The sequence below is a fragment of the Myxocyprinus asiaticus genome, chromosome 3, assembly GCF_019703515.2.
Source record: "Myxocyprinus asiaticus isolate MX2 ecotype Aquarium Trade chromosome 3, UBuf_Myxa_2, whole genome shotgun sequence".
In the NCBI taxonomy this organism is placed as follows: Eukaryota; Metazoa; Chordata; class Actinopteri; order Cypriniformes; family Catostomidae; genus Myxocyprinus; species Myxocyprinus asiaticus.
Window position 1 is genome coordinate 4362842 of NC_059346.1, and position 23659 is coordinate 4386500.

At 37.5% G+C, this 23659-nt stretch overlaps 1 protein-coding gene across 1 annotated transcript in view; it reads right to left on the reverse strand.

Moving 5' to 3' along the window:
• Positions 1–8069: 8069 nt before the first annotated feature.
• The window catches only part of tnca (tenascin Ca), a 78254-nt gene continuing 62664 nt past the window's right edge, over positions 8070–23659 (reverse strand). Inside the window, exons 18-29 of the mRNA XM_051668410.1 lie at positions 22790–23062; positions 21529–21651; positions 21123–21266; positions 20421–20540; positions 19592–19735; positions 18450–18580; positions 17629–17761; positions 15131–15282; positions 12701–12797; positions 9326–9487; positions 8897–9060; positions 8070–8766 (exon numbers count right to left, since the gene is read on the reverse strand). Coding sequence (XP_051524370.1) covers positions 8662–8766; positions 8897–9060; positions 9326–9487; positions 12701–12797; positions 15131–15282; positions 17629–17761; positions 18450–18580; positions 19592–19735; positions 20421–20540; positions 21123–21266; positions 21529–21651; positions 22790–23062 — 1748 coding nt within the window. The 3' untranslated portion in view covers positions 8070–8661. The remainder of the gene's footprint in view (positions 8767–8896; positions 9061–9325; positions 9488–12700; positions 12798–15130; positions 15283–17628; positions 17762–18449; positions 18581–19591; positions 19736–20420; positions 20541–21122; positions 21267–21528; positions 21652–22789; positions 23063–23659) is intronic.

Consider the following 23659-nt stretch of genomic DNA (forward strand, 5'->3'; position numbering starts at 1 on the left):
ATGCAACCACTCATTCAGAATTTCTCTTCGGAGCCGAGTGATTGCATTCAGTGCACTGAATTCAATTCTCCCTACCGTTCACCTCAAACTGCTGGATTTTACGGCGCATTTCAGCGGCTTCTCCCCCTCTGCACCTGTGGAGTGCAGAGAAAGCCCCTGGGCGCTTCGGCAGAGCAAAATAAAAGAGTATATTCTAAAAAGAGTATATTTTCAATCCTAAAACAGTGGCACACACGGAACATCTTTTTAAAGATGCTTTTCCATTTGTGTGTTATTCCTGGTTGCGGTCGTTATCTCTCCGCTTCTGATGGCCACAATCGCTGTCTTACATGTCTGGGCGCTGCCCACATGGAGACATCATTCGTGGATGGGTCTTGTCCTCATTGTGAGAACATGACCATGGCAACGTTGCGGTCGCGGCTTGCCTTCGAAAGAAAGCCCTGGTTGGGCTCTCGGATGAGACCGCCGGCTTGTCTCAGGGCGAGTTCGACCTCTTAGTCGGGGCCCGGGAAGACGATGAGTTATCGAACGCAGCATCAGAGAGTGGGCTTGTCCAGTCTGATGCGGAGGCTTCAGCTTGCCCAGTCTCAGGCTGATGCGGAGATGATGGACATGCTTTCTTGGGCCCGCCCCACCCCGGTCCCCGGCCGAGATCAAGAAGGGGTTTTACAGCCCCTACTTCATCGTATCGAAGAAAGGCGGTGGGTTGCGGCCAATCTTGGACCTACAAGTACTGAACTGGGCCTTGCACAGACTCTCGTTCAAGATGCTGACGCAAAAACGCATTTTAGCGAGCGTTCGGCATCAAGATTGGTTCACGGCAGTAGACCTGAAGGACGCGTACTTCCACGTCTCGGTCTTACCTCTACACAGACCCTTCCTGCGGTTTGCTTTCGAGAGCCAGGCATACCAGTACAAGGTCCTCCCCTTTGGCCTGTCCTTGTCCCCTCGCGTCTTCAGAGGCAGCCTCTGACCTTTTGATCTTCTGTATTACAATAAATACAACGGGCCTCATTTACAAAATATGAGCAGATTGAAATTCTGTGTATATAGATTGATAGACCATTCTTATGTAAATTGTCACAATTAATTTAATGCAACAATCTTTGTAAAAATGGATAATTAATGATTTACACATACATTGTATGATGTTAAAATCCTGACCAACATGTTTATTTTTGTATGAAAGATTAGAGACCTTTAAAGGATGTGTCTCTAAATCTGTCTGTGCTGAAGGAAACCAGCTTAAACAATGTTTTTTTAAGAGGAACCATGACATGCTGTGAGGAGAATCTGTATAACAGTACTTAGAGTGTCAGACAGAGCTTCCTGTTTCTCCTCTGGCCTATGCTCCTTTTACTTCTTGGTTCACTGAGCTCAGCAGAGGCAATAGTTGAGTAATGGTTGAGTAACGCAATGTTAATGCAATATATGTTTTGTATATATATATATATGTTTTTCTTGATTAAACACTATCCATGAGATAATGAAATTTAATCCGTTTCATTTAATAAATTTTTTGAACACTATTTCCTTTAAATCAAATATTGTAATATTATTATTCATCTCTGAGTAAGCTGATTTGGTTCAACTCTTTAGTAAAGACATTAATTTTGAATACTATTATGATGCTAGTGATACTTTGTAATACAGCAATTTTCATACCACTGTCTCCTAAGATGATTCACTTATGTTTTCCTCTTTTGTAAGTCGCTTTGGATAAAAGCGTCTGCCAAATGAATAAATGTAAATTAATTGATTTCAGCTATTAATTCAAGAGAAATACTGCAACAGCAGAATGTTGCACATGTTTATATTTTATAAATCTTTGCCTTACTATATTACGATGCCTTTCTAAATAAAGCAGTTTTCTGAAATAATTTGCTCATCCTCTGGTGTCATGATGCAAGGAAAAAAAAAATATAACTGCACAACTCAAAATTAATCGCTTCTATTTTATTATTTCTATTGTATTATCATTTGTAAGTCGTTTTGGATAAAAGCATCTGCTAAATGAATAAATGTAAATGTAAAATGCAAGCTTATTTTTATATTCAATAAATAAGCTTGCATTTTGAGTTGTGCAGTTATATTTTTACTTTTTATATATTGCATATATTTATGCCATAACTTGCACCACTAAATTAAAGGTGTGCATTTACTCAAGTGTCTCTTCAAATGATGTGAAGAAAAACACATCTATGAATAGAAGGTAAAAATTTTTTTTTTTTAAAACAAAATATTGCATAGAAGTAACAAGTATGGGAATTATTTAATTAGCAAGATAAAAGGACATACGTTTCCTAAGTTTGTACCATTATGTAAGCATTTCCAAACATCAAGTCCTCCTGCCAACTTTCGTTTTCACATTTACTATAAAAAAATGTAAACTGCACATTTTCTGATGAAGTTTCAAGAATTTAAGAAATATGGAGCCCCTTAGAGGATGATAATTTATTTTCTGAAATGGTTTGCTTTCCCTCGTAATACTTTATCCATCCCTTACCAATAACCATGGTGTTAATACAGTAACCATAGATATGTAAGGTAAAAACCTAATAAAAATACAGGAAAGTTATGTTGTTTTTAGAATTCTTACTACAAAAATGAATGGTTTCTGCATGTTTATTACATTGGAATCATGGTTAATTTTCATAAGGGCATGTATTTTGGTGGAAACCATGCTTTTAAAAACCACACTTATACCACAAATTAACCATGGTGTTAGTATGGTATGGAATAATATAGTATAGTATAGTAAAACTGTGGTGACAATGTTTTTTTTGTTTTTTTGTTTTTTGTTTTTTGGCAGAATGACAGATTTTTATTACTGTAGTTTAGGTTTTCCTATATTATTATTATTATTATTATTATTATTATTATTATTATCATTTTACTACAAATGCCAATACTGTAGTAAAACCATGGTTAATTATTGTAAGGAATGGATAAAAATATTATGTCTCACTTTATATTAGGTGTCCTTAACATTAAAATACATACAATTTATTTATTGTGTAACTACATGTTGTTCTGCAAAATTCTCACAAGATTTACATTGCTGCTATTGTATTGAGGTTAAGGTACAGGTAGTTTTAGAGGTAGGGTTTAGGGTAAAGGTTGGGGTAGGGTTAGGGTTAGGTTTAGGGGTAAGGTTAACAGTGTAACTACAGATGTAATTAAATGCAAGTACTTTAAATGTAAGTACCAGGGGAGGCATTTAACCCCCCCCCCCCCACATAATTTGATTGGCCACCCTAAATTCAAAGCTGTGAATGGTCATTTCCCAAGTCGGAGGTGGACCTTCAATAAAACTGGTATAAAAAGTTGATTATATTGGCATAACATTAAAAGCCACAAGATATGTGTTTTTATGTTTTTACTGTTATTTCTTCAGCTTATTTTTATTTATTTAGCCTAGTGTTTTCCAAACTTTTTTCTGCCACAGCACACTTTTTATGAATAAAAAAATACCATGGCACAGACATATTTTCCGAGGATATTTTTTTTTAAAGAATTTGCAAAAAGCACCAATTCCAGCGATTTTAGCGATTCAGGTATAGCAAATTAACTGCACAATTGTGCAGAATTAGCTGCAAAAATAAATCGTATTTTGCTGTGGCTTGCTTCTGTGTCACAAATTTGTTCAATTTTATTAACTGATTAGTTCAGTGACCCCTTCTGGAAATGTTACTAGGCGGCGACAAATGAGCGTCTTATGTGCTATGAGAGAGTCACTGAATCAATTTGAGATGTTCACCACCAAAATCTACTAAGATACTTAATAGTGTTTAAGCATTAAAAGAACAAAGCAGATCTATAATTTTCCTTCAGTTTGAGCATGATTTTTCATCCAAAAAGACAACAACTGGCCTAATAGTCTAATAATAATAAGTTTCAATAACATCCTTACCTTCTCCTAAGTTAAAACTTGCATGACTACAAATCTTCTGTCTTCAGTAGAATGTTTAAGAATTATAAACACAAAGTAGATCTACGGTATCATTTTCCTACAGATTTAAATTGCTGAGCATGTCTTTTATCAGAAAAGACGACGACAATAATAGCCTAATAATACTAAATCTGAGTTTCATTAATGTTATTTCGTCATTGTAAAGAGCATTTTACATGAGTTGAGTCGAGACATCAACGCTCCGCTCAGTGCCAGCGTCAAGCACCGCTTTGCCCTCCACATAATAAGCGTTGCAGTTTGCCATGCAAGAAAGCGGGAGATGTGCACAATAAACATTGAAAACATGTATTTGGATGAGAGAGAGAAAAAAATGGCAGTTGCTTTGATAGTAGAAAGTAATTAAAATGCTTGTTTATGTTTAGGTCTTAGTGTTTTCTTGGTGAATTTAAATTGGTTCAATAACTGGGGTCTCTCTCTGAGACTCGGAAACGATAAGGTAATATTTAATAAAAATAAATTATGAGACATTCAATATCTCTTCGATATTTAGATTTTTTCCCATTCCTTGGGTGACCATGTCCAGCATGTCAGGAGGGTGCTTCAGCGGCTGCTGGAGAATCGTTTGTTTGTCAAGGTGGAGAAGTGCGAGTTTCACACACAGTGTGGTTCTGTTCCTAGAGTTCATTCTCTCGCTCAACGGAATCCGAATGGATCCCGATAAAGTCAAGGCAGTTGTTGATTGGCCAACCCCGGATTCTCGTAAGGCGGTCCAGTGGTTTCTGGGGTTATCTGAGGTTCATTCGGAATCAACCCAGATCCGTCAAGTCAGTTTGTTGTGGAGGTAGGTGTGGGGTCTATCTTGTCCCAGAAGTCTTCATCGGATAAGAGACTGCATCCATGTGCTTTTTTCCCCATCATTTGTCCCCAACGGAACGAAATTATGATATTTGCAATTGAGAGTTACTGGCTGTTAGGCTGGCTTTGGGCAAGTGGCGTCACTGGTTGGAGGGATCGGGGGTTCCTTTTTTGGTTTGGACCAATCACAAGAACCTTGAATACATCCGCACCGCCAAACTAATCTAAATTCTCGGCAGGCTAGTTGGGCACTCTTTTTTTCACAGATTCGAATTCACCATCTCGTATCACCCCGGTTCCAAGAACGGCAAGCCAACAGCAACTCCACTTCTCCAGATACCGTTCTTCCACCTGACATGGTGGTAGCAGTGGTGTCTTGGGAAATGGAGTCCTGAGTCCTGAGTTGTTTGTTCCTGAGTCGGTCTGGACCGATGTCCTCCAGTGGGGTCACTCGTCCAAACTTGCTTGTCACACAGGGGCTGCCCGCACACAGGCATTAGTTAAGCAACGGTTCTGGCCTATGCTGGTGCAGGATGTTCGTCAGTTTGTCTCAGCCTGTCCAGTGTGCGCTTGCGGGAAAACTTCTTGTCGGCCTCCTGCGGGGCTCCTTCAGCCGCTGCCGATCCCTTCGAGACCCTGGCCCCACATTGCCATGGATTTTTTTTAGTGGTCTACCCCCGTCTAATGGCAACATGGTCATTTGATTGTGGTGGACAGGTTCTCGAAGGTGGTCCATTTTATTCCCCTCCCCAAATTACCATCAGCGAGGGAGACAGTGGTTGCTATCATAGACCATGTTTTTTGCATTCATGGCCTCCCGACAGATGTGGTCTCAGATAGAGGTCCCCAGTTTGTCTCTCAGTTTTGGGCAGAATTCTGTCAACAACTGGGGCAACTGTGAGTTTGTCTTCTGGGTTCCATCCCCAGACCAACGGGCAGGCTGTGCAATCCAACCAAGATTTGGAGAGGGTCCTGTGCTGTGTGGCTTCACGTGAGCTGTAGACTTGGAGATCCAAACTCGCCTGTGTCGAGTATGCACATAACTCCTTGCCGGTGTCATCTATGGGTATGTTGCCCTTCCAGTGTTGTTTTGGCTACCAGCCCCCTCTGTTCCCTTCCCAAGAACCTGATGCCATTGTTCCATTTGCAAACGCTTTCCTCCAGAGATGCCGTCACACTTGGAGGATCGCCAGAGAAGCCCTTCTGTGGACTGGCGATCGGAACAAGGTGTCGGCATCACCATTCTAAGCCCCCTGTTTACGTGAGTGGTAAAAAGGTCTGGTTATCATCTCAGGACCTACCTCTTAGGTTACCCTCACATAAACTGGGACCTAAATCCATTGGACCATTCACTATTAGGAAGGTACTTAGTCAGGTGGTGGTCCGACTCAAATTATCCCCTCTATTAATACGTATCTGTAAGGGGGGTTAGAGGGAAAGGAGGAGGCGAGAATCGGCTTGACAACTTAAATAATAATTTAATGAACGCCCCTCCGCATTCCTGGCGTCCCGTGGGGACACTCCTCCGCCCCTGGCAGCGGCCCTACCACTCCAGGCAGTCGGGGAGTCGCTTCCCTCCTTCCCCCGTGGACGGCGGTCTTCTCTCGACCCCTCCGCGTTCCCGGGGGACGGCAGGGCACTCCTCCACCCCCGGCAGCGGCTCCCTCACTCCAGGCGGTCGGGGAGTCCAGTCCCCACTCGCCTCGCGGATGGCGGCCGTTCCCCGCATCCGGGTGGACGGGCTACTCCGTCCCCCATCGGATGGCAGCTGCGCTCCCCTGGGTGGACGGCAGTGTCGAGGACTCTGCGACGGGAATCCCTCCTCCCTCCTGGGTTTCGGCACCAGTGTATGGGGGGTTAGAGGGAAAGGAGGAGGCGAGAACTGGCTTGACAACTTAAATAATAATTTAATGAACACCTTAACCAAGAACACACAAACATAACCACGCACAGGGCAGCTGCCTGTAAAAACAGGGCATTAAGTGTGATTAAATTTATGTGATTTAGTCAGAGTTAATTTTGACCCTTTAATAAAAAGGTTTTCTAGCGATGTGGGCAGGTGGGCTTCATTACATTTATCGATGATTAGGAAGGTTAATGTTATTAAAATGAATTGTATTCCAAAATTCAACTACCTGCTACAATCTCTCCCTATAGATGTCCCCCTCTCTTATTTCAAACAATTTGATATCATAGTGAAGTCCTTTATTTGGAATGGTAAGCATCCCAGGTTACATTGAAATAAGTTACACAGGCCGATTGACAAAGGTGGGCTAGGCCTACCCAAGATTTTGTTTTATTATTATGCATTCGGTCTCAGACATTTGGCTCATTGGTTGCTTCCACCTGAGAGAGCCCCTCTCTGGTTTCGTATTGAACAGGAAGTCCTTGCCTCTATTTCGCCACTGCAAAGCCTTTCGATCAAACTAACCGGAGAGGTGAAGTCACACCCCGTTATCTCGCATTTGCACGCGGTATGGACAAAAGTGTCCAGAGTGTTTAATTCGGACATTTATTTAAATGTAGCCTCGAGCATATGGCTGAACCCTAAATGACATATTAATAAGTCCCCTTTCTGTTGGTCAGAGTGGATTGGGAAGGGGGTTACTACACTCGGTGACCTATATGAGAGTGGAGTGTTGAGATCCTTTGATAATTTGGTTCAACATTTTAAGATTCCTAGATCCCAGTTCTTTAGATATTTACAGCTGCGCCACCTGCTTTGTACTATTTTTGGGAGTAGTGTTGATAGTAATGTCACGTCACAGTAGCGTCATCTCTCCAACTCCAAAATTCCACAAAATTGCATAGAATTGCCGTGTTCATATTAGCAGTGTCCATAACATTTATGCAGTTTAAAGAGACACTACATACGTTAAAAATAAATGCTATTGGGAGTCTTCTGTGTTTTGCAGTATTAAAATATAATAACAGCTATTCAATTATTTAGCTAAGTAAAAATTTTAAATTCATGAAAATCTACATATCCTACTATTATTATTATTAATAATAATATCAGGGATGTTGAGTTATGCTTCATGCCACCCTTGAATGAGTCTGTGCCCCATATGGGCCACCCCAGTCAAAAAAGTCTGGACATGCCACTGGTAAGTACAATGCAACAATACATATGCACATAAGTACATTGTATCAAATGCTTAAGTACATAGTAGTTAAAGACACCTAATATAAAGTGAGTCCATATATTGTAAGGGAACGCAAAACTACTTAAAAAAATAAAGGGGTTCAGTAATAAAATGTCTTGTGCACAAGAATTATATATTGATTCTGCTGAAAATAATACATTTAAGACACATTAAAGGAGTAGTGATAAAGTTTAATCAACATTTCTGCTTTGAGGAATTGTAAACATTGAGGCCTCTAATCTGGGGTAAAAAGTTAAAAATGAATTTACTGTAAAACAAAACAATCAATACAATTGAAGTGCTTGTACCATTATTGTCTTCCTTGTAAAAAGGGTTATGCACATTTTCTCACTTATATTATTTATTTTGAGACCTGAATAAAAACAAAAATTAATTTCAACTATCCTGCTATTGTCACACCTGTGCATGTGCACTCACCTAATATTTTGTGGTGTAAACTGTATACTGCCAACTGTTTTAAAAAAATAGTACATGAAACTGTAGGCATTATTCCAAAATAAATATTTCAAACAGTATTTTGTTGTATTATCGTCACATGACCTCATTACATTGCATGTTAATTAAAAGTGGTGTCCAGTTTTTATTTTTGAAAAACAGTAATATGGAAGCATGACATTTCTCAGAGGAGTTCTAGTCATATCTGTCTATGATGCGAAACGGTGCTGCTGTTGATCATCATATGGGTTTTTGGAGAAAAAAGAAAGAAGGGGTAAATTGAATCTATGATCATTTCCGTCTGCCTTCCAAGTTTCTAAAATTTAATGGGCGGATCTTCATCTCTGCGAATGGAACAGAATGTTCGTGACCTTTCCAGTGAAACCAATTGATGCCCTGTGAATGGAAACAAACATGGGTGAATGATTTAATTGAATACTGTGACATAACATTTAATTGTTGTACAGTATATGCCTGCACTAAGTCTATGAGTGCAAGAATATTACTCAGTGTAACAGGTTCATACTTTGCTGTGACTGTTATCTCCATATTTTCCCATCAGGTTGACTCGATGGCAGTTTTTATACCAGAACGCTCCTTTATAAGACAGCGCACAGTTGGTGACAGCAATGTCATTGTCATTATCATAGGTGGAGAACGGTCTGTTCTGGTGGTAGGTCAATGAGTCACCTTGAGAGAGAAAGAAAGATACAACATTACAGAAAATATATCTAATTACAAGAAAATAAAAGCTAATGCTACAAAACTTAACTATCCCAATAACACTTTTGTTGCATGGAAAAGATCAGTGTTTACATCTCCTCCTCTGTTCCTCAAAAGGAAAAAGGCAGGTTTTGAACAGGGTGAATAAATGGTGACAAAATTGTAATTTTAGGTTGAACTATCCCTTCAATAGTTCCTTCAACAGGAATGATATTTATCATCTAATGCTCACCTGCAGTACCACTGTATGCACCAATCTGGATCTTGTAGCGGGTTCGAGAATCTCCAATGAAGAATTTGTCGTAGTGAGCAAACACCGTCTCATTTCCATCCCTCAGGTCTACACGTAACTCATACTGACCAGCTGTTGTGATCTTGTGAATATTTGATAGTCCTGAAAGATACATAATCTGTCAGATGAAGTTACTGTTCACAAACAAACGCTCGGTGGCGTCGGCACCCCAGAAAAGAACTGCTTTCAATAGGTGCTTTGTATATAGCTAAAAAATGCCTCAAAACAACCAGTTTCCAAAAGATGATTGGATATTTGGGCTTATCTATATTTCCATCAGGATCAGTGAATCAGGACAAACTCAAGATTTGACAAAAATTATGATATTTCAGGGATCACCGTCATTGTCATTGAGTTTTCAACTGCTGTTGGTAGATTTGCACTTTTCATGGAGCAATCACACAAACCCTGATCATAAACAAATGACTAAGTTAAGGCATGCAACTCTGAATGGTGCAAGCTGGTAGGTTACATTTACATTTATTCATTTGGCAGATGCTTTTATCCAAAGCGACTTACAAAAGAGGAATAATACATCATAAGCGATTTATCTTAAGGAGAGAGTAGTACGAAAAGTGCTGCATTACAAAGTTTCAATTGCATAAGAATAATAGTATTCAAGATAGACTAGAGTTCAACAAGAATAACATATATACATTACATATATATATATATATATATATATATATATATATATATATATATATATATATATATATATATATAATGATTTCTTTGAACTTGTTATCTGTTAGCTAATCAGCTCACTCACATGTGATATGTCAAGCCAATCGGCTCACTTTGTGTATGCTGATAGGTCCTTTGATGTGTAATTAGGTAGCTAATCAACTTCAGTCACAGTTTGCAAGCCGGTTTCAAAGCAGCGCACTGTGAGAGTTTTCTCTGAAATGCATTTGCTCAGGTGGTTGCTGGGGCTTTTTTTTTCGATAAGGTTTGCTTTTGGCTATGACACACAGAAGCGTGCCTTTTTCAAGATAAGCCATAGCCAAATCAGGCACTGGCACACATCGCTATCTTAGGTCATTAGTTTAAATAAATCCACATATAGCTAGGCTAAGTCACTAGTTAAATAAGCTCTGGGCTTTCCTGGTCCAGGAACACACTATAAGTCAGGTCAATAGCTTTTTAAGCCTTTCGGCCAAGCAGGCACAGGCACTCATAGAGGTTTAGATCATTAGCGTTATGTTATTTAGTCAAGCAGGCCAAGGAACACCTAGCTAGCATACACTCTGTGCACATGGCTCTTCGGAGCAGCAGCAGTACACAAGTCTTGGCGGTAGATCTGCTTGTTTGGGGGGCTGTGTTTTGTATTATGCATTTGTGCAGCTTCCCTGCTTTGTTGGGGGATTGTATTTATGTCAATTTGTGCAGCAGCATGTCATGTCATGCTTGATGCAGCATGTCTTGTTTTTTTATAAATGTGCAGCAGCATGTCCACATGCTTAACTCAGTATGTCTGTGTATGTCCTAAAAGTATCAAGTCTCTGTACTTGCTCTGCAGCAGCGTAGCACATCTAGTCAGCCAAGACTGATATCCAATCAATATGTCACACCCACATTAACATGCTAAATCTTTCTGAAAGTTGTCATGACTTAACTGTTTTTAATTTCCAATGTGCAACCTCGATGACAGATATGAGACCAAATATGATCTAACGATGGACTTGTATGAACAAGAACACCATGGAAGATTTCACGGGATGAACTGGAACCTGTCTCGCCACCACCAGAGTGCGTACTACTGTTTGTGAATGGTCATATGAAAAAAAAAAATGTACTACTTCTAAATATGTCTTTGCATTTATTTTTGAATGCAATAATAACTTCAAGTCAATAAGTCAATCTAAATCGGCTGAAATGAAGTTTGAATACTGAATAAGTAAAATATTATAATTTACTGTATGTGTGGATAAATTTAATCAGTAAAGATGCATGTTTTTTTTTTTTTTGCTAATTCAGAATGATTCGTTAAACAATATCATTTAATTCAATTAAAGATTCAATTAATGATTTGATTCTGTATTTTAAAAAAAATGCATTTATGAGATTCTTTAAATAAAGATTCTTTAAATACTTACCCTAATGTACTTTAGGAAAGAAAAAGAAAGACAAACTACATAAGATTGTTTAATTGCACCAAAAGTAACTTGAAAGAAAACACATTAAATACGTATGTACATAAAAGCTACTTGGAAAACAATAAAAGTGCAATGTGATGATAAAATATTTTAGCGCTGAGCATAACTAGGAAAGGATTCCATATTTCACTATAAAAATGCAATGATATTTTAAGATTTTACTAATTTGCATGACTTTTCCAGGCCTAGACAACACAATTTTAAAATTCCCTAATATTCAGGTTTTCCTTGACTGTGGGAACCCTGAATCAGAAAACTAATCTAAATATTACAACATTAAAGTAAAATCATCTGACTACATTCAGTTTCGTCAAGGCCTCATTTGCAAATAAAGAAAAGAGAAAAGCAATATCAACTAGATGACTTCAACTTAAATGTTTTGTGCACACCAAGCAGTTAAATTGCACTATTTTATCTTAACAACTAAGTTTACGTGCAAAGAAAGCATTTTATTTCAGTAGTGGCTACGTAATGACTTGCGGCTGTATCGATGGTTTGAGCGCGTTTGACTCGAGACAAAAGTGCCGTGAGCTGACATTTGCTCATGTAATTCTCAGTGGCCGCCCTGAGGAGAGATCAGAAACGAGGTGCTCGAACGATGCTCAGAAAAAGTTTCTTTGAGAGTTCCGAACGGAACGAAGAGTGGACGTGATCCCGTGAAGGGCGATGGAAGAGTGCAGCACGCCTGTGGGAAGGGAAAGCTGTGAGGGTGCTTGCTCCGAGAAACACGCCGCACATGTAACTAATTTATTATTAATACATTTTAAAATATTGTACACTCTTTTGCCGAATCACGATTCATTCGATTTTTAGCATTTTAAACCAATTATTGACTAACACTGACGATTCTCGATTCAAAAATCATATTTCTAGATCGATGCTTATAAATCGTCAGGATTAGTAAACATTGCATCGAGAAAATTAGTGAATTGTTACACCCGTAGATGGTAGTTGTCATTTTTATATGTAACATTTCTCAGGCTTTAGAAATGTGTTAAGCATGGTTGTGTATTCATTAACCTGTTACATGTCCGACAAATTTATACAGGTCTATTTAATCAAGTTAAAACTGGTTTTGCCAATATTTCAGAAAGAACCTACATATATTTCATTACTATAAACCATAGGAAAAAAATTAATAATAATAATGTCCCACCTAGCCAGAACTCATCGTTTGTGTCACCAAATCCGGCAGAATAGTTCCTCCAGTTCCGGTAGAATTCCACCATACCGCTCTGACGCTTTAGGATCACCTGTTGAAGACTGAGATGTTACCAACAGTCAACAAACATACACAACAAAGGACATCCATTTAAAGGTGATGCCATGTGTACCACCTATTTCTACCCTGCCTCTGTCTTCCATTGGCCTGCTAACAGGAACTCCTTTCCTGACATTGCATTTTAAAATGCATTGCTTATGCTGAAAGACACTGACAGTGTTGGGTAACGTTACTTATAAAAGTAACTCATTAAAATATTGCGTTACTCCTTAAAAAGTTTTAGCATTACCTTACTTTTGCGTTGCTTTTGTGTTATTTTTTTCTCACAGACACTTTCACTTCTGCTATGCATTCCATACAAATAAGCCATGCATTGCATACAAGAGACATTACAGGTCATGCTAGCTACTGTACAAAACAAACAGATATTTAGAAAGTAGGTCTTCACATCATATTTATAATAAAGAATTAATAACATGAATATGCATGATTTGTTTTTCAATCAACATGGCAGCCAATATGAATAATGAAGAACAATCACTGTCTTCCCTAAAGCAGCAAAGTCCAACACTTGAACCTGCATCATATATGTCATCATGTGCTGCCCATCGACAATGTCAGAGTCAACTTAAGATGTTTATCAAAAGTCAGGATAAAATTCAGTGGGGAATGCTGGCCTAACATGTTCAAGGAATAAGTCTGATGAAGAAATGAATATTTTCCAATTAAGTCATCTCAGTGCATGCTTGTTTTGAGTTGATCCACGGTGCATACAGACGCCACAACTTCAAAGGCGCATGTTAATAAAACTTGAATGGAATCGTTTTTAATGCTACTAAAATGTCATAAAAACAGTTTGTTTCAAAATGTAGAATATTTTTAGAAACTAAGACATTTTCTCTGCGTACACAATCGATATAGAACGTTGCTCGGAGCCACTGATCCAGAGTCAGCTTTTCTCATCCCATTCTCCCGGTTACGGGGAGCTGTAACACAGAGAAGTTCGGCTGCATAAGTCTGTGAATCGAGTGAGTATTTCACCCTGTGTATCATGTCGTGTCCAGTGGAAGACTAGTCTTATAATCCCTCTGCCTAAACGCGTTTACTGATTTTTTTTAATGAAGTGTGTATTAACACATGAATCAATCGCGTTTCACTGAACCGAATGCTGTTGACCTCATATTACCCTAAAACACGAAATGCGCATGTGCGTTAGCGAGTTGATTGACAGGCAATGTCTGTATCTAAAAGGTGATTGGCTCTTTTACCTGAAGGGTGGGACTTCCTTTCTACATCCATTGACTGTTGGGTGCTAGAGCTTCTTGGTTGGGCATTCCAGTTTCTCCCATTCATTTAAATAGAAGTGACTTGTCTCTGCTAAATAGTCTCTGGCCTCACACTCTATAGAAATACAATGCCCATCATGCATTACGTCTCCTCCCTGAAATTTGCACACTTTTACTCCTGATTTCTCACAATACAGGGAGAGTAGATTTGTACAAAAGCAACGCGTTACTTTGTTTAAAAATGAAGTCCGATATTACGGTCTAAAATAAAAAGATATTGCGTTACTTTACTCGTTTCTTGAAAAACGTAATCTGATTACGTAACACGTGATACTTTTATTGCATTACCCCCAACACTAGACACTGATAAGATAGCAAGATGCAATGGCCCAAGTCCTCCACCTTGTCAACGTCAGTACAAAACTTTAAAGCTCAAAAAGCAAATAAAAGCAGCATAATAGTAGTCCATACGACTCCAGTGGTTAAATCCATGTCTTTAGAAGCGATATGATAGATATATTTTTTAGATATAAAAAAGTCCTTTTTTACTACACATCTCCACTTTCATATTTTCTTCTCTTTTTTTTTTTTTTTTTTTGGCAATTTGCATTTCTACATGCATATTGCCACCTAGTGGGCACCTATCATATTGCTTCAGAAGATATAGATTTAACCACTGGAGTTGTATGAATTACTTTTATGCTGCCTTTATGTGATTGTTTGAGCTTCAAAGTTATTGACCCTGTTGACTCGCATTGTATGGACCTACAGAGCTGAGATATTCTTCTAAAAACCTTAATTTGTGTTCTGCAGAAGAACAAAAGTCATCTACATTTTTGGGTGAACTATCCCTTTAATGTGGAGTGGAATTTTGGACCAATGGGATCTCATTGTCTGATGTCTCTCTATCTGGGATAGAAGTATTTTAACATTGAAAAAATTACACACAACTGAAACGTAGCCTGGTGGGCAGTGCAGATGCGCCTTTAACTTGGAGACAAAAAAAGTGCACATCCAAAGTCTACTTTAAATTCACTTTAGATGTTTTTTAAGGAACAATCTCCCCATACAGACTCACCATCCAACCGCCTCCATCAGTGATCATGTCACAGTAGACTTGGACTGGTTGTTTCTCATCTCCATTTATGTAAATGGTGTAAGGACCAGAGGAAGTCTCTCCGTTCAGCAGAGTCTGTGAGCAGTCATTTGGGTATCTGTAGAGCATTCCGACTACAAGCAACAAAACAGGTTTGATTCACAGGGCTGAACAACATCTTTTGGAATCACTTGTTTCAAAATCTTCGAAAACAGCACAATGCAAATGCAAAATCTTTGAAATTATTTACAGAGGTTTGTAAATGGTGCTTTTTCTCACAAGTACATTCATGACTGGTGTATTTTTTACTTTTCTAAGAGATCAGGGGCCGGATTCACAAAATGTTCTTAAGAAGAAAATTCTTCCTAACTACCATTTTCTTCTTAATTTCTAACTGAAAGCTGAAGTATGTAACTTTTTCAGTATTAAAATACTTTGTCCTATCCCAGCTTAATATGTAGAGACAGCCATAAGTAAGCCATTCATATGTAAATTTTCTTGAAAACTGTAAAACACTGTATCTCTGTGGCACTATAAAAATTGGAGTTGGGGGCGGGACTATCTGTTTGTTCGATCAATGGAAGAAGGGGAACGTTTTGAAATGTCAATGTTTATTTTTGCAGTTCCGTTTCGTGCTGCTATAGTGGCGCTGAAATTACACACATCAGCTGGAGAAAAAAGTTATGAATATTTTGTATTCCCCCAAAAAACTTAAGAAAGTTCTTACCTTTTCTCTTAAGATTGTTCTTAAGAAAAAACATAGGAAGAATTCAAATTCTCGAAAAAAAATATACATATATATATATATATATATATATATATATATATATATATATATATTTTTTTTTTTTTTTTTTTAAATTGTCAAATAACAAAGTTAGGATAATCTCACAGTTGTCTTGAATCCCAAAAGGTAAGACGTTTAATGAATTTGCTGGGCTATTTCAAATTTGATGCGTTCTATCATGTTGAGTTGGAAGTCGCAATGGGCTGTTTATGTAAAAAATCTGATTTTAGTCCAAAACACTTTTTTGACTTTTTTATGTTATTTTTATTTTCAACTTTCAAATCATGTAAATGTTATCACAAAATGTAAACAATAAATGTTGTTCTGAAGCTTCTTAATATGGTGACCAATCATGCTATTCAAATCAAACTTAGCTGGTGTGTGGTGAGTGTACTGGCGCACGACGGCTGCTGTGCATCATCCAGGTGGATGCTGCACACTGGTGGTGGTTGAGGAGAGTCCCATGTTCATGTAAAGCGCTTTGAGTGTAGTGTCAGAAAAGCACTATATAAATATAACGTTCATTCAAACAGATGCGCTGCATAGTGCTCTCTCTCCATAATCTTTAGAGTCCATAGAAAAACCATAATTACTGTATATCATTAGAAAACTGAGACTGTCCCAGAAACACATTTTGAGGTTTTATGCACAAAAGTAAAAAGGACAAAGCGACTCAAAATGATGGAGATGGTCACAAATATTAAACATTAAACTAGCTACATACAGTATATAGTATATGATGGTTAATGTCGTTAAAGTACATCTCACGCACTTTATATAAAAAAATTATTGTGATGTGCATGCTACTTAAAAAGGATAATAGATAGACAAATGTATCGCTCTGATTGACCAGTGTTGAAGTGTTGAATTTGTTGTATTAAACAAGGCTACCTCATGAGCAGCCTAGTATAATCAGACAATGTCAATATTCTTAAAGGTGCAACTTTTTTGTTTGTGTCATTTGGACTTACAGTGACACCTAGTGGTGTGGATGCAGCATCATGCAAAATCAATAGTTTTTAGTTACAGGAGCCATTATAGAAATTCACTATTCACAGTCAGCCAGGATTAATTTAATTCAAGAGTGAAAGTGTCCAATAACAGGGTGTATACTGAGATTAAGCGAGTAGTATTCAGAAGGTCATGTGATCTGAACATGACAGCCCCCACGGGATGGAAAGGAGACCCTCTCCATGTAGATTTAAACAGCTTTTATAAAGTTACTGATATGACTAGAGTCCTCATCTCGTGTGAGGGGTCATGATTTTATGCATATGTATCAAAATTACAATTTTTAATGAGGAAAAAAGTGAGTGCACCTTTAAGAAAATATCTGGAATTTTTTTTTTAAGAACTGCACTTAGGAACATTGCAAAAGACTTCTTATAACTTATCCCAATAACTTTTTTTTCTTTGTTCTTCAGAACATTTTCGTGAATCTGGCCCCTGACTTGTAATTTTCACCTGGTGCACGATACTATGGGGGAAAAGAATTGAAGGAGAGACCCGAGCAATATTTATACACCAAAATATCATAGATACTTGGGGTTGGCCTCTTTCAACTTAAGCAAGTGAGCAACCACACAGAACACCATAGAAAGTTTACTACTGAGATTACATAAAATTAAGTGTTTTGGGGTTGAGCTGGTGTTACAGGTCAAACAGGTGTGTGGGTGTGTGTACGTATACTGACCAGTAGTGAAGACTGTGCTGATTTTCTTGCTTTTCTTGGCCACAGAAACAGCCTGCAGTGTGACTGTGTATTCTGTGGAGCCTCTCAGATCAGACAGACTGTGTGAGGTGGCCGACGGGTCAAGACTCACTTCCTGTGTAAAGATATACACCTGATCAGTTCTGCTCTGAATGTGACAACTAAGGTTGTTGCATACCTTATCCACAATGGCCGGTCTCCGTAAGAAGCAATGTAAAAACTACCGAAATGAGCGATCCAGATGGAAAACAACAACTTTTTTAAGTGCTAATTGAAGAACAAATGAGTTCAGGCTCAACTTCTGCAGTTGTTGGCTGTCATACCTTCTCAAAGTAGTTAAATATATCAACGTATATCAAGTCAGCGTGACTCTGTGAAGTATCGGCACTGTGAAGCCACATGTTTTTATATTTGCCAATTTTTACAAATTTAAAGTTGAACATCACATAATCCGCTAAAAACACATGATGATGCAAGTGAAAACACTGGAAACTGGAAAACGAAAACAGACATCTGTTATGAATTGTGGAACACTTTCGTGTTCAAGAAAAAGGTGAATAAGGAAATATAATACTACATAGTTTGCACAATGAACACTAATGGGCAAATGAGGATTTTTTTTTTTTTTTTTAACTACTAACAGGTTATATTAGTTATTTTTGATGAATATAGACAGAAAATACTGCATACATTGTATGTTTTATTATTAATATGTCCTGTAATTATAACATCAGCTTAAAATGAGCAATAGCCAATAACTAAAGACATCTAAATCACTTGTATGTAGGAAATCTCTATCTTACCCTGATAGCCCCATCAGATGATTGAAAGGTCAGTATGTAGCCTGTGATGGCAGCTCGGGGCGGTTTCCAGGTGATCAAAGCGCTATCAGTCTGAATATTACTGGTGACCATATCACGGGGAGCATCCACATCTACATTACAGGATACAAATAGCATACATTTGGGTTATTCTCATGAAAACGTCTTTCACTGAAATCAATTTCAATGAGATATCCTAGCAAATAAGCCATTGTGACTCATGTTGCTTCTTACTAAGTAGTTTAAAAACTAATTAAGTGTTAAATATTCATAATTAAAATGATAGTCTTACAAATTGAGGATCTGAAGTAATGAGAACAAATAGTCACAGGAAGTACAAATACAACTACAATAATTGTAATGAAGAAAAGTTAGGAGAAAAACATCCAGATATCTTTGAACTTCTCTTGTTGATGCATAATGGGAGAATATTTTTTACAAAATGTATGAAACTAGAATTGTGAAAAATTGTGACATTTATTTACAAATTTTTTGTTTGGATAGGACAGCAAAAAGGTGTTGAAATGTGTTGATGGATACTATTTTGTCTTGCATTATATTATAAAATAGTTAAATTAAATGAATAATAAAATGTGTTTTCATTGTCTACCGGACATTAGGTACAACATACATTTTTTTTTTTTTTTTTTTAAACTGTGTTTGGAAATAATAAAATAGTTAAATAATTAGATAATTAAATATAAATAAATAATATCATTAATAATTTTATTTTATTTGACCTTAGGTACAACAATGTTAAATATTGTTTAATAATTTTGTTTGCGATGCATTAAATAATCTTTATTTTAAATCAGGGCACGTGAGAGAAATAACTAGGAAATGTATTTAAAATTCTAAATTAAAACATTCAATCCTTTGTTTCCTTTAAATGCAAAATAATCACATGTATCTACAGTGTCAAAGTTTCAGAACAGAATTTCTAATGATTTTTTTTTAATTTATTTTTTTTGCACAAATCCTTGTGCTTTTTTAGTTTAAGGTCAAATTCATGAGATTTAAAAAATGAAAACTTCTATAAGTTTTTAAACTAGCCTATTGTGGCCTATAGGGAGCGCTAGAATATTTGAAATGCCTTTGAAAACCCAAGTATGGATGTAGCTCACCTGTAGTGAAGCCTGTGTTAGCTGGGGAACTCTTCTGTCCGTTTCTAATGGCATAAACATTGACTGTGTATTCAGTCGCTGGAGCCAGTGATGTCATCTCAAACTCTACAGTGTTGCCAGATACCTGCTCAGATATCGGTGGCACTGTAGAGAAAACACAAGTGAACATACATCAGAAATTCATCTATGAAAATGTATAATTCTACCTCAAGTTATGACAACATTAAATATTTGTGTTTAGCTGATATTATCCTGCAGTGTGACATGCTATACTTAATTTCTTGTATAATTATTATGAATGCATTTTATGACCAAAATGCAATTGTCACACCACAGGATTATGTGAGCCGCCAAAAATATAAAAATAATTCTAATATATATTCTAATATATATATATATATATATATTGTATATAAATGACATTTTGTATTATTATCTCTGTCTTGTTGTATTGTTTGTACACTGGAAGCTTCTATAACCAAGAATAGTTCCTTGTATGTGGAAGCATACTTCACAATAAAGCTCATTCTGATTCTGATATATATATATATACTGTACGTATTTACATATATATATATATATTAGCTAAAAGGTGATTAACAATAGTGAAAAACTGAAATATATACTTTTCCTTGTATATTTGTATACATTTTAACCAAAACTCTTACTGAACATAAAAATGTTCATGCCGATGTTATTTGCCAAGCTCCCTTTTCTATGCTTGATGACATTTCTAAGATATAAATTATGCTGGAATGCGTAGGACAAGTAGCAGTAGAGATGATAAAGGCAACAAAAACAACCAAGAAAGCCAAAATAGGTTCCCAACCTGTCTCTGCATTGTATGTGATCACATATCCATCCACAGTCGCAACTGCGGGTTGCCACAGCAACAGTGCCTTTGTGTCAGTGACATTGACAGCTGTCAGACTGCGTGGTGTATCCAGAGCTAATAAAATCAAACAGGGAAGTTGTCACTAGGGTTATTTCTCAGTAAATATGAGGTTTTGGCCTATTGGGGCATGTTGTCACAAAAGGCCAATGTGTGTTCAATGAATTGTTTCTTTTTTCCTGGACAATAACAGTAGACATCAATGGCCATGGACCTAGCTTTTTGTAGCAAGACTTTAAGGTATGCGGCTTTTACCAACATTTTTTTTTGTTTTTATCTGAACTGCACATTAACAGTTTATTTACATTTTATCATCAAAATGGTGTTTAAATAAGTACATTTATAACAAATAATTTTCAACATGATATTGTATTATTTTTTATCAAATAAAATGCTGCACTACAGAACATCACAGATGTAAGATATTGCTTACATATAATACTATTAGTACTGATTTTTTATTATTATTATTATTATTAGTAGTAGTAGTAGTATATCAGTGAATATTACATTTCTGTCATGTATGAGACAAGGAGGAGGTTAAGGTACATGCAGATGGTATCGGGTTTTGGTATCTGAGCATTTTTACGAGTGCGAATAGGAGTACATGAGTGTGCAGTATTGGTCTGTGAAGCCCACCTGTTGTAAAAGTGTCAGACACCTGTTCACTCTCCTCCAGTCCTTTTACTGCAATCATTGACACCTGATATGTTTCTCCAGGAATCAGATTTATTAGTTGAACCTGAGATTGTGAGCCATCCACTGTCAGTATCATGGGAGTTCCTGTTACAAAGACAGTACATAGACACATTTAGGCCTTAAACATAGGTATCATTCATGTCCATGGCACAAACAGTGCAGGAGAAGTTACAGACCATAGTTTAATATTTAAGGTTAGCGGTTTAGAATAAACACCTAACCCCAAGTATGAGCAATAGTAAAGTGATGCTTGCTTCACATTGCGCTTAACACATGTAGGTAATTGCATGTAGAAACAGGTCTCTAAGTCACAACATTTTAGAGTTTTAAAAATGACGTCACTCACCGCCTAGGACTGGGATGTAAGTGATTCTGTAGGAATCTGGTTGGGCACGAGGTATAGCCCAGTAAACAATGGCTGATGTATCAGTGATATCTGAGAAACGAAGGTCTCGGAGAGTTCCAAGGCCTGCCAGAAAACATTACAGATACATTATTATAAATAACAAGAAAAACTGGCAATAAACTTAGAAGGTTTGGAAAATGGGCCACCCAGGTTCCCAGCCACTGAAAAATGGACAAAAAAAGAACAATATCAAAGAGTCAAGGAGGTGAACATATTGCAAAAGATGCAAGATATTCCTTGGTGCAAAGAAAAAAAGGCCTAAAGGGAAGTTTCATTAGTCGTAAAATGCAAACTTCTTTTTCCATTCAAGAAGCATCCCCAATTCCCAGTGCTTCCATTTTAAAAATGATCAGTCATGCCAAAGTCATTCAACTGCATTCCACAATTTCAACCTGGAGCGAGACAATGACAAAAACAAAGAATGTTATTTTTATAACATGGACAATAAATCATTAGTTTTCAGTGCATGCTGATAAATAGGACAATTCAAGTCACGTTTCCCAACAACGATGTACGGAAAAATGTAACTTAATGGTTTAGTTATTAAATGCATGTCAGGAGACTTCCTTTAACACGTTAAAAACATACTGAACATTCTTTGCGAGAGCAACGGAAGCATGCAAGGTTAAAGTCAACATGAAATCAAAATTCTTAATGCACATTACTCAACTTATTGTGCGCATTGTTTCAAGTAAAACAAAGTGTTCTTAAACTTTCCTAAAATCATAAAAAGAAACTTGCTACACCTTTTAAACAACTTTCCTTTTCAACTGATGTCACAATCCCCGTTGATTTTCAACCCCTCCCTGCCAACCACATGGTGCCATTCTGGTAAGCAATGCCCACATTTCATGATCCAATCAATTCCCAAAGGATAAGGTCAAGTCTCACTCAACACTTTTTTCTTGTTGAATACTGTATACTGTTTCACTCTGAAATAGTTCATAATATGGAATTAAATTGACGCTAACCATATTCCATGTTGACTTTAACCCTGGATTGAAATATATCTTTAGGGATACATTTCAAGTCATTGTGCATCAACAACTGACGCATCAATACCTGTTTAGGATGTAGAGAGTTATTTAGTTGTTAAAGGTCATACTTTCATCACATCACAGCAAACAAAGCCTACTCAAATCCAGAAATGATGCAGATTACAAGAGTAGTTTGTTTGACAGGCAAGTATCGAACACAATACCTGTTCTTGCAAAGGCTGTGACAGGTTGGGAGCGATGTTCCAACGAGACACCATAAAGCTCAATTTCATATTCAGTTCCCCCCAAAAGCTCTGTTACAACCATGGTTCTTTCGACACCCGGCACAATGAACTCTTGTGGGTGGGAGAGCTTTCTTGAATCCCTAACTTTGACCACAAATCGATCAAAGACGTCATCATCCGCAGTCCAGGCCAGTCGGAAACTCTCAGGTGTGACATCCGACACGAAAAGGTGCTCGATTTCTGGTTCAGCCTCTGATTGACAAGGGGAAATGTGTCTTTTTCTTCTTGTAATTAGGAGGACAGACTCAAGACTGCTTTAATTCCAACTACCCGCCAGTCTCCACCCATTGGCCATGCATCAAGAAATATGAGTACCACTTCATGTGTTAGTTAAACCCTGGGCACATCCTGTAATAGCAATTGGGCATTGCTTTATTTCAGGAAACACATTACAATGCAAACACTACTTATGCAAACAGTGTATCTGCAGGTTGTGTTGTTGCGAAGAGGGTCAGTAATGGATAGACTTTTCTCCACTGTCTCAGAGCATGCCCTTGTTTCAACAGCCATGAAACCTTCTATTGAAATAAAATGACGTGCAAGGTTGCCATTTATGGATGTCAAAGGTACACTATATGGCCAAATGTATGTAGTCACCCTCTCCAATTAATGGGATTGGCTTGGCCCCTTAGTTTCAGAATGGGAACAAATCCCCACAGCCATGTTCCAACATCTACTTGAAAGTCTTCCCAGAAGTGAGGAAGCTGTTAAGTATCAAATGTACAGTAGGACAACTCCATATTAATGCCAATGGTTACGAAAATAAATGTTCAGCAAGCACATATGAGT